The sequence below is a fragment of the Helianthus annuus genome, chromosome 17 (genome assembly GCF_002127325.2).
Source record: "Helianthus annuus cultivar XRQ/B chromosome 17, HanXRQr2.0-SUNRISE, whole genome shotgun sequence".
NCBI lineage: Eukaryota > Viridiplantae > Streptophyta > Magnoliopsida > Asterales > Asteraceae > Helianthus > Helianthus annuus.
In genome coordinates this window covers 2,237,927-2,249,439 of record NC_035449.2, presented here as the reverse complement: position 1 = coordinate 2,249,439, position 11,513 = coordinate 2,237,927, and the positions used below count along the sequence as shown (strand labels likewise).

Sequence of the window (11,513 nt, the reverse complement as noted above, 5' to 3'; positions counted from 1 at the left end):
GATTTAAAAAAAAACGGTCCGTTTTTAACCGATTTACATGATGGGAACCCAAACTGATACTAACCGATTTGATTTAATTAAAAACTGATTTGGGCAAAAAAAAAAAAAAACGGTTTTTAACCGGTTTCAAAGTTCAAGAATACTAACCAGTATACAAACCGTAGGTTCGTGTTAAAATCGGTTTAAAAACCAGTTAAAAACGGGTTTTAGTTCTGGTTTTTTTTGTACACCTGGAAAGTTCCTGGGCTGATATACAGGCGACCCGAAAGAACCCAAAATACCCAAATTAGTCGCTAGAAATCTCTGGATCTACTTTACCACCACCATTGAAACCAGAACCACCATGGAATCCTCACAGACCACCGGCGGTAACGGCACCCTCAACCCCCAAAACAGCGACGCTTCACCCGCCGGATCAACAGGCACGTCATCCTCCGACGATCCGAAACAAAACCTAAATCAAGTCATCAATTCAATCCAAAAAACCCTAGGAACAATCCACCAGCTCTACCTCACTGTCTCCTCATTCAATGTTTCCTCTCAACTCCCCCTTCTTCAACGCCTGTAATCTCTCAATCTGCTATACATATATTTATTCATTCATATTTGTTTGTTTATATGATGTTATTACTTATTATTGATACGATTTGTTTGTTTGTTTGTGTATATGTAGGAATTCACTTGTTATGGAGATGGATAACATGGCGAAATTGTCTGAGAAGTGTAACATTCAGGTTCCTATGGAAGTTTTAAAGTAATGAATAAATTAGGGTTTATGTTGACAATTTTTTTATTATTTTGTGATTGTGGAATGTGTGATTGGCTGATTGGATGAATCTGTAGATTGATTGATGATGGGAAGAATCCTGATGAGTTTACTAGGGATGTTTTGAATAGTTGCATTGCGAAAAATCAGATTACCAAGGGAAAAACTGATGCTTTTAAGGTTTGCATCGTCGTTTTTTTAGTTTCGAGTGTCTTCGTAGAATATATGATGTGTTATGTTGTGTGTGTGTGTGTGTGTGGTCTTATTGTTTACGTTTATAGGCTTTGAGGAAGCACCATTTGGAAGAACTTGAACAGGCGTTTCCTGATGAAGTAGACGAGTATAGGGAGATTCGTGCAGCTTCTGCAGCGGTAAGTTCTGTTACTCGTATTTTGTATCACTGCTTTAATCTTGTTTATAGTTATTGTGGTATTAGTTATATTATATAGAGTTAATTACTGTTTTCGTCCTTGTGGTTTGTCAAAAATCACTATTTCAGTCCATTAGTTTAAAAATTGCGATTTCAGTCCCTGTGGTTTCACTTTCGTAACCATTTCAGTCCACCTCGTAACCATTTTAGTCCCTGTACTTAACAGAATAATGGATTGAAATGGTTACGAAAGTGAAACCACAGGGACTGAAATGTTTCCAAAGTGAAACCATAGGGACTGAAATCGCAAATTTTAAACTAATGGACTGAAATAGTGATTTTTGCCAAACCACAAGGACGAAAACAGTAATTAACTCTATTATGTATATATATATATATATTTCAATCAGTTGTTTAGTATAAAAAAGATTGTTGAGTTGATTGTTGGTATGGTCCGTTTGGTTCTTGATTTAGGCCTGTATACATGAAAACAGTATTAGGTGGTCCACTGTCAAATTTCCCTAAAACACTTTTTTAATCGTCTTCATCGCATACCAACTATGGATGTTCTTCGAGACTGAACTGGACTGTAGCAAGACTGGAAAATTTAAATGTCGGAAGTCGGGACAGAGGAGAACCAGACCTATGTAAACCAGTTTGGTATTGGTTTGGTTCGAGACTGGATGGGTTCCCATTTTGGATTTCCTACAAGGGGTGTAATAGTTCCTTCTTTATTGTATTAAGGGATAATGAGCACTGTACCCTTAATTTGTGTCCTGAAACTAGTTTTGCGATAGTCGAAAGTTTTATAAGACAGGAACATGTTATCAGAGTTTTCAACTTCTGTCTGCTTCAACAGTTCAATGTGAAAACTTTCTTGCTCGAATGGGTAGTTTATAAAAGAAACTGGTCCACAGTTTCTCACCACGTGGGAACCAACGGTTTGCATTTTTGGCACCTTTTTATGCAGTGAAATAACATTTATTTCACTTGTTTGTATATGGACTATACTGATATGTTCATACTGATATGACCTACCTTGTTTCCCGGGGTAGCCTATGTCACCAGTCAATTCGATTTACATAGTTAACAACTGTAGATGTTAAAATATGTCGGTTTTTTGGAAGGTGTTACCAGCTTAGCTGGTCAGGGTTTCGTTTGATAGTTTTAAGATTGCAGGTCTGAGACCCGCATGGGCCAGACACTTTAGATATATATGTATATTTGTTTTCTTAAGTAATAAATAAAAGCAATGGCAAATAAACAGACGGTTTTAGCTGGTTTAATGGTTAAGGGGGTTGGCCATTATAAAGGTAAGGCAGTTACGATTATACTCAGTTACATTGCTGCATCTGCGGACTTTATTTTTCTTAAAACGAGCAGACGACCTTGAACCTTGTATAAATCTCTTAAACATCATATTATGCAGGAATCAATGCGCCTTGCACAAGCACAAAGCATGTTACCAAATGGAGATGTGAAGGTCAAACCTGAGATGTAGAGTCAATGTTATAGTTTTTAAGCTGAATTGTGTAGTTTACAGTGCCTACTTGTCTAAACTCATATAAGACCTACCAGTTTAATAAAACTCGAAACCTTTATACGTCTAATCTTTTTGTTTGTAGTCTGTTTATGTAATTGTTTAGAGTTGGCAAACTTGAAGTATTGACTTGTTGAGTTATAGACTTTCAAGTTCTTTTTTGGAAGATTTACTTTGTGTAGCGTAACCCACTAAGCAAATCCCACAGTCACTCTTAAGCAGAGATACTAAGGGGCTGTTTGTTTATCTCTTAATGAGGCTCTTAATGGTTCAGACCTCTTACTGGTTCAGCACTTAATGGTTCAGACTGTTTGTTTCACGAGCAGATGTCTGAATGGTTCGTACATTTGCCTCTGAATGGTTAAGATTTATATAGAGTCTGAATGGTTAAGACCTCTAATCTGAATTTGTCAGACATTTGCCTCTAAACGCCTAGCATTATATAGGCTCTTAATGGTTTAGACCTCTTACTAGTTCAACACTTAATGGTTCAGACCTCTTACTGGTTCAACTTAATGGTTCAGATGTTGCCAAACGGCCCCTAAGTTATAAGGAATGTTCCATCTCAAATGACATCAACACGTTTTGAACTCATTGTTTATGGATAATATTGTTTTATACGGTGTTTTGACCTCATTGTTTATGGATAGTATTATTTTATACGGTGTATCGCATGATACAAACTATTTATAAATGTTTTCTTCTCAACCTACGTCTCTATGGGCGTGTTTGCGCTAAATTATGATGTGTTTAAGTTATGACTGAACACATCGCCTATTCGAATAACCAAATTTTCTAGAGGTAGCCAACTACGCTTATCCGTCGTTACATATATGTAACATCAAAGATGCATTCATTTATGTGGTGGTGATATATACAAGTGTAAACCAACTATCTGGTATGTTTTAGTTTTTACTCTACTACTTCTACATCCTTCTTTACTCTTTAGAACTCCCACCACTTTTGAAGGTCTGGCAGTTGTTCTTCAATCTCCAACAAACTGTTTCCTTCTTCAAAGTACGCAAAACCGTCGCAAAACGGAACATTCATTTCTTGACCAAACATAACGTCCGGAGAGTTCGTAAACCGATCATCCGATTCTTCACCGCTGCCACTACTACTAGTTTTCTCTTGATGCTTTTCTGCTACATTTCTCAGCACCTCCAACTGTTAATCAATTATCAAACAACATTTGTCAATCTTTATTGTCACAAAAATTTCAAAACTACTTAAATAGTTGAATGCAACATTGTAAGTTTGCAACCATACCTGATTGAGTAGGGCCTGATTCTCTTTCTTTAGAGACTCGGATTTAGACGCAAGCGTCTCGTAGTTATGCTTTAGCGCGTTATACTCTTGCTCAATCTGCCTCGACTTTGATCGCGCGCGTTTGTTCTGGAACCATATCGCCACTTGACGAGGATGAAGCCCGAGTTTATGTGCCAACTGGTGTTTCATCCTTAACTCGGGTCTCGACTGTGTCTCAAACATGTACTCTAGGAAACTTATTTGTTTGTCGGTAAATCGTTTCCGCCCCTCGTTTCGGTTCTTCCTGGTGGTTGTTTCTGTTGTGGGTACTTGTTGAAGAGACATTATGTGCAAGCTTCGTTTCTGAGGTGTGTGTGTTTGTGAATATTATGGTACTAGTGAGGGTTTGATAAGTGATATTATATATGTGTATATATAGTGAGTGGTCTTTATAAAGGTTCTTAAAAGTATGGGGTTTAGATGAAGCACAGGTGTACGCGTTGAATTTGACAAGAATCCTACCTGTTTTGTCCTTTTCAACGCAATGGTGAGTTGTACGTTTACACGTTTTGGTTATGTCGATTCTCTGTCATGATGTCACTTTCGGTTGAGATAAAACTCAAAATCATATGGTTTTGATATTTTGTCAATGAGTCGTAGCTGGACTGGTAAGGGAGAGACCTGATGTTTCACGTGATCCAGACAAAGGCGGACTTAGGTTAAGGGGTGGGTGGACCCTTGGAACTTTTTTAGTGTATTTTATAGGTAAAATTTCCGATCGCACCTCTTAAAAGTATGGTTAAACCACTCGTTCGCATCCCTAGAAAAAAAATTCATGGGTGCGTCACTGGACCTAGGTTCAACTCCCGCCCCCAGCATTTTGTTTCGGCGGCACCTGTTGATGATGGGAGATTAGGCGAGTAGGCAGCAATCGCTAGTTCGATCCTTGAACCAAGCGGGTTTTACCTCACCGCAGTAGACGAGTGTATCCCGATGTGGTGAATTTCGCAAGTAGTCCATTTGGAAGCGCCAATAGTCCAGTAAGACGAGTGAGGGTTTTCCCTGGTGAGGATTCATTGGCTAGTAGACGAGTGAGGGTTTTCTTCGGTTCAGAGACATTGGCGAAGCTTTGAAGGGGCCGGGAGGGGCGCCCGAACCCCCGAACTTTTTGCTCAGTAGTGTTATATATGTAGTTTTCGTATAGAAATTTTGGGTATATACGTTTTCGACCCCCCGATTCTATAGAAATTTCGGGTACATACGTTTTCCGACCCCCCGTCGAAAACGTCAAGCTTCGCCACTGTTCAGAGATGAGTGTATTCTGATGCGATGAATTTCGTTAGTATTCTATTTGGGGAATTTGTTTTCCACTAAAAAAAATTTGGTTTGATATTTTATGGGAAGAGTTGTGTGCAAACAAAAGTACAAGTGGACATAGCGTGGGTGATTATTAAAGTGGGAAATGGTAGGTAACAAATGGGGGTGGGGGCTACTACTTTTAATATGATTGACTAAAAGGAAATGAAATTGGTGAAGTGTGAATTGACACGTTTGTAGGTGTGTTGTGGTGTGTTGGAAACGACAAAAGAGATAAGATACGATGTGCCAGGTGGTCCAATTGGATCAAGACTTGTGTTGTGGAATAGCCGACGTGTTACTTTGTGGTAGATTTTTTTGTTTATTCGTGTGAGTGAAGTTGTTTAGTTTTAACAGTAAACATGAATATTCTACATGGTAACGTTAAAAAGATCTCAAGTGTTTTGTTATGTCACTATGTGGCTAACTTTTGGCCTTGTTACCAACTGATAGGCCCATATAATATAATTAGTTTTTAACTTAGTCAATTACTGGGCCGCTTTTAAATTACATACATTGTTGGAATTGGAGGTGGATAAAAAACCCGAAACCAGGTATTAGAAAAACCGGGTTTTTTAAACCCGAACCCGAACCTGACCGGGTATGCAAATTCTGTTCAATACCCGAACCTGAACCTAGGTTTTTTCGTACCCGGTTTGTACTCGGGTTTACAGCATACCCGGTTTTCCATAAAACCCGTACCCGGGTGTTCGTAATACCCGTAACCAGGTTTTCGTAATACCCGGAGCCGTTGTGTACAACAACTTTTTTTTGAACGTTTAGAGCTTGTGTGAGGTTTTTTTTTGGCAAATTTCAAGGCATACAACATGTAAATATAAAGGTTTCCATTATATTTCTATGTTTTATGCCAAAAAAATGAATTGAAAAACCCGATCTATACCCGAACCATACCGAACCATACCCGACCAATACCCGAACCCTACCCGGACTTGGAAATAGGGTATTTTAATGCCCGGGTATTGAAAACCCGAACCTGGGTACACATAGTATAGATTTTCGGTCCAAAACCCGGACCCGACCCGGGTATGACCAATACCCGAAAAGTTAAAACCCGGTCGTACCCGTACCCGGGTATATACCTGAACCCGGGTATTAGAAAAACCCGATTTGTGCACCTATACTTGGAATACAAACCGGACTTGGGCTAACTGTTTAGGAAGCCCATAAAACATACCTATACAAGCTTTGTATCGTTTTGCACCACCTTTACAAGTTCCCCTATGTTCATCGAGACAATGTGTGTACAAGAGAAGGAACTGTAAGACTCCTAAAGTTGTCACAACATCGGGCAAAAAATTGTATGAAACAATTTGTTGACGAGCACCATACTGCGCGTGTGTTTGAGGTGTTCATGTGTGCATCTTAGATCCTGAGAACATGTGTGTATCTTAGGTTCTGAGAATATCTAGATATATACCAATCATCATCGTCATCATCATACTCAGTAAATCCCACCAATAGCAAAGCTAAGGTAGAGTCTGAGCAGAGTAAGATGTAGAGAACCTTACCCAGTGGCGAAGCTTGAAAAAAAAATTTCGGGGGGTCGGAAGGCATTAGACCTAAAAAAAAATTCTATGTTCGGGTCGGGCAATGGTGATTCGATTCGTGTCGGGTCGGGTCGGGTCGGGTAGGGTGTCGGTGATTTTATTCGGGTCGGGTCAAACATTAATATCAAATTAAAAAACGTTCTCAAACATTAAAACGTAAACATTGTTTAACAAACAATTGAACAAAGACACCAAAACATTAAAAAGATGAGGAAGGTGGGTACCCGGTTCAGTTGGATGAAGAATTATAGTTCTGCTCGTCTTCCTTTAAGATTTTTGAATTCTTCAATTATGGACTCCGAATCAAAGTTCTCAGCAATCTCCTTTTCTATATAATCACCATACTGTTTGCTAGATACTGATCGGACATCTTATTGCGAAGGCGATTCTTAAATATTTTCATTGCTGAAAATCCTCTTTCCGTTGTTGCAGTCGAAACTGGAAGTGTTAAGATTAGCCGACACACTCTTTCAACCAATTTGTACATGTTATTTTTCTGACATTCCACAATAGTTTTGCAAAGTTCAGAAAGAGTTGATACCCCACTTAGCTTAGGATTATTTATCCTTTCAACTTGAAAATTATCCAACTGACCACGTAACTGCTCCCTCTCTTGCTCTGTAAAATCTTTAGGATAATATTTCTCAACAAGAAGAACAATCTGATCAGTATTAATTTTTTTTGAACATAAAGTCGCACTAAGAGATAACAACTCTATCGCTTGCTCATTGAATCTACTATCCAGCTCATGTAGTTGTTTGTCCAATGTCTCTGTAAACAAATTTACCCGATAATAATGTTCGAATGTAACATGAAGATCTTTTTTACGAGGCCGATACCGAGTAAAAGTATATGGAGCACTCATATCAGGCATATCTATGTCATGCCTTTCACAAAAAAAACGAACATTTTCAAATAAAGAATCCCATCCGCTGTTTCTAAAATTAGTTAGACTAGCCTTTGTTGCAGAAACTAACTTCATTGCATTAAGGATGTCTTGGGATTTCTTTTGTAATGCTTGACAAAGTGTATCAGTTTTTGCCATTACTTCCTTCATCAAGTGAAGAACAAGCACAAACTCAAATGATTGCAAGTAACCGTAAGCTATATTAGCATCTCCATGTTGAGAACTAGTAGCATGAGCCGTGTCTTCAATTATTCCCTTGAGAACAGCACGGGTGACATCAAACATGTTAACCAAACTACAAACAGATTTAAAATGGGAACCCCAACGTGTATCACCGGCCCTTCTTAATGTCCCTACCTGATTTTGTCCTTTTCCCGATTTGATTTCACCCAATTCTAGTAACTTTTTAATCTCATCCGCCTTCGCCATCATGGCGCTTACTAGAAGCACAAATTTGATTGTGGAACGGGCCAGCCACCTTTAAGTTTGTAAGGCCCCGATTCCCGGAGACCTCACATACTGAATCTACTCATGAACACAAACTTAACCGTTAAATACGCAATGGAAATTTAAAACTTCCAAATTTGCAAAATTTTTCTCAACACATCATTACAAATAGGGTAACATAGTTTCAAAAGTTTTTAGTCGATTGACCCTCAGTCCCAATAAGTAACCATTCATCCTTCTTGTACCTACGCTAGCCTGATGTGTATACATAAGTCAGTTGGTCAGTTACGCTAATTGAGTTTTATTTATAAAAACGGAACACTTAGATAAAACATACTTTAACTTTAATGCACGTTTCCATTTAAAACAATACACTTATATTAGACAATTTTCATAAAGAAAAGTTCTTCTTACTTACACGTTACATATCAACATCTGTATTAACCTTAACCCCCGTCCCCAAAGAGACCATACGATGACAACCGTCACCTACCATAGTTGTCACCATTACATCTCAACTTCTAGATTGTACAATTCCATTATCCTTCGGCAGCCACAAAGGCACCACATTCGTCCATGGAGATACCTCACCAAGCCCACAGAGAGCAACACTTGTGTCAACATATTTTGCAGTGTTAACACTTGTTTAGCATACATATTTAGAGCATTCACAATCCGTCCTCTAAATTCTGTGAGGAAGCCTTTTATATTATGAAAAGTGATTGTAGGTGGTTGGAAGTGGTTGCGAGTAGAGGAGAGGAAAAAATGGTACCGTTCATCTGTAACTTTGAGGGACACTGTTTACCCTCTATAAATTTTTAATATATTTTGAAACTGTTTAGTTGAAAGAAAATGTAATGATAAATAAAAAAATATTATTTAATTGAAAGGAGTAAGAAAATGTAGTTTTTTTTTTTTTTTTTTTTTTTTTTTGTAAAATTATAGGGTAAAAATGAGGGAAGAGATGTGAATGCTTTTGTAACAATAGTCAAAGTAAAAAATGTAGTTTTTAGTAAAATTATTGAGTAACTTCGTTCTCAAAACTAATCCAACAATCAAAGTTGCTTTTGTACTTAGATAACCACATAAATACTTTTCACGAATTCCCAGAAGCGACTTTTTACTTACCGGTACTCTATAGGTAGTTTTTTTTTTTTTTGATAAAAGGCGGAATATTATTGAACCTGAGCAAGCTGCTCAAGGAGAAAAAACAGTACATGGGAAAAAATAATAATAGAGAAGATACAACCTCAGTCATGTGTTACATGATCTGATATTACCATATGAACCTAAACTCCCTCCAATTCATCCATTCTAATTTCAGTTTTGCCGCCCTTGAACTTAGCCACAGAAACGACAGTGCTTTTACCTCCCCCATCATCTTCGCTCTATAGGTAGTTAAGTGAACAAAATTAATTTGTTTTTTTATTAGACCACGATATCTACATAAGATTCAATAAAAGATAGTATTGTTTTAAGTAGAATGACTAGAGAGACCAAATTGTAGATGCTCAACTAACTACTTTTGCTAGCCCAGTTTTTTAAATAAAATATTTGATGACCTTCCAAAAAAAAAAAAAAGAAAAAGAAAAAAACCTTACAATAAAATTTATGTAAAATTGGATTGTAAGGGAATGGATGGTGTGATCAAGTTATCCGTGACTTGCACTCACAGGACACATATGAAGACAAAGTCCATGTCATGTATTTTCAAAATTAATTTCCTATAATTACGCCCTCGATAGATACTCATACCACATTCAAACAATCCATCTTCCAATGCAAATTGCACGAGATGAAATAATGTCACATTTCCATTGTCACATGCACTCAAAACCGTTGCTATCAACTTCCATTCCATTCCATTGTATATAAGTCCAATATAATCATTCTGCTTTTTAATCTTTTGGACTTCAATTTCATTCTTTCAACATTAGTATTCTTGGTTTACCTCTATTTGGTTTCAACTTGGAACAATCATTTAGAAGATTGCCGTGTTTTTATTTGATTAATATAAACATAAAAGAACTTAATATGTTAAACATGAAAATGAAAAAAAAAAAAAAAAAAAAAACAATTTCATCCTTTGTTGGAGCTAGTTAGAGGTGTTAAACGAGTTGTGTTTATGGGTTGGCAGGTAGAACCTGACACAAACTGATAAAAAAATAATAAATCGGGACCCGATTTGTATATTCGTTTGGAGCGGCAATTACAATACAAAAGTTGTTCGGTTTTGGGTCATTCTATATCATTGAATAAACAAGTTGTGTTTCAGTTCACCAACATAGGCTATTTAATTAAACATGTCGTTTTTTTTTTTGAATGGCAACACGGAACTTTATTAATCAAACCACAATCGGCCCATAGCAAGGTGCTATGAGTCATAAACAGTACATCAATGTTTAGCAGAAAAACACATACGAAAACTTACAGTAGCATAAATACTCAAAACTAACTACACCAAGAAAAATAAACCCAACTCTCCCATGAGTTCAATTGTACCTTCGTTTTGTGTTTCATCCATAGAAACGATTCTTCTTTTATTTCTTCTATCATCTTGAAAACCTCACTGTTCCTTCCTTGAAAAACTTTGTCGTTCCGTCTTTTCCAAATGATCCAAGTTGTCAATAAGAAGATAGCGTGCACCACTTTTTTTCTTTTCTTCGGCCAGTTTTGTTCCTCAAGTGCGTTGAATATCTCTCCTAAGGTCTCCTGCTGAACTATTGATGGTGCTTTGACCCATGATCCGATTTGTTCCCATACACCTTTAACCTCTCTGCAGTTGACGAGAGCATGGTCCGGGGTTTCTTGACCACAGTTGCCTATTCTACATAAATCCGATGGTATCGGAACTCCTTTTTTCTCTTAGCTGGGTCGCCGTCGGTATCCTCCCTTTCAGAGCTCTCCAAACGAACATACTGCACTTCTGTGCAGCCCAATTGTTCCAGAAGTAATTGTCCGCTGCTACGTTTAAATTTATGTCTTTATCCAGTGTGTTTCGAACGCTTTTAACCGAGAAACCATTTTCTTTGTCATCACGCCAGAGCCATCTATCGCTGTCATCTGTCACCCGAAACTGATTTACTATACCCATTAGTTCAGCTGCTTGTTGCCTTTCGTCTTCTGTTGCCGGGATTCTCAACCAAGCCCAATCCCATATGATACCCCCATTAGTTCGCTTATAACACTCTTCTATTTTAGCTCTTTTGTTTTTTACAATGTCATAAAGTACCGGGAACCTTTCTCTTAATGAAACTTCACCATTCCATACATCAATCCAAAATATTGTTTTGTTGCCGACACCTACTTTG

The 11,513-nt window shown here is 37.6% G+C and overlaps 3 protein-coding genes across 4 annotated transcripts; 1 reads left to right on the top strand and 2 right to left on the bottom strand.

The window, feature by feature from the left end:
* Positions 1 to 204: 204 nt before the first annotated feature.
* Positions 205 to 2,817, top strand: LOC110921649 (mediator of RNA polymerase II transcription subunit 10b). Of its 2 annotated transcripts, none has more exons than XM_022165996.2 (5): positions 205 to 564; positions 674 to 754; positions 844 to 946; positions 1,048 to 1,137; positions 2,566 to 2,817. In XM_022165996.2, exons 1-5 carry the CDS (start codon positions 344 to 346, stop codon positions 2,635 to 2,637), a joined length of 567 nt encoding a protein of 188 aa, XP_022021688.1. In that variant the 5' UTR covers positions 205 to 343; the 3' UTR covers positions 2,638 to 2,817. The 2 variants fall into 2 exon arrangements, with proteins under 2 accessions (XP_022021688.1, XP_022021689.1); XM_022165997.2 differs by lacking the exon at positions 2,566 to 2,817 and adding an exon at positions 1,611 to 1,976 and having other exon boundaries at positions 216 to 564.
* Positions 2,818 to 3,472: 655 nt separating this feature from the next.
* LOC110922604 (homeobox-leucine zipper protein ATHB-7) lies at positions 3,473 to 4,346 on the bottom strand. Its single transcript, XM_022166871.2, has 2 exons — positions 3,946 to 4,346; positions 3,473 to 3,843 (listed from the first exon to the last, which is right to left on the bottom strand). Exons 1-2 carry the CDS (start codon positions 4,267 to 4,269, stop codon positions 3,622 to 3,624), a joined length of 546 nt encoding a protein of 181 aa, XP_022022563.1. The 5' UTR covers positions 4,270 to 4,346; the 3' UTR covers positions 3,473 to 3,621.
* Positions 4,347 to 7,176: 2,830 nt separating this feature from the next.
* Positions 7,177 to 8,184, bottom strand: LOC110921332. Its single transcript, XM_022165633.1, has one exon. The coding sequence runs from the start codon at positions 8,182 to 8,184 to the stop codon at positions 7,177 to 7,179; it is 1,008 nt and encodes a 335-aa protein (XP_022021325.1).
* Positions 8,185 to 11,513: the final 3,329 nt, after the last annotated feature.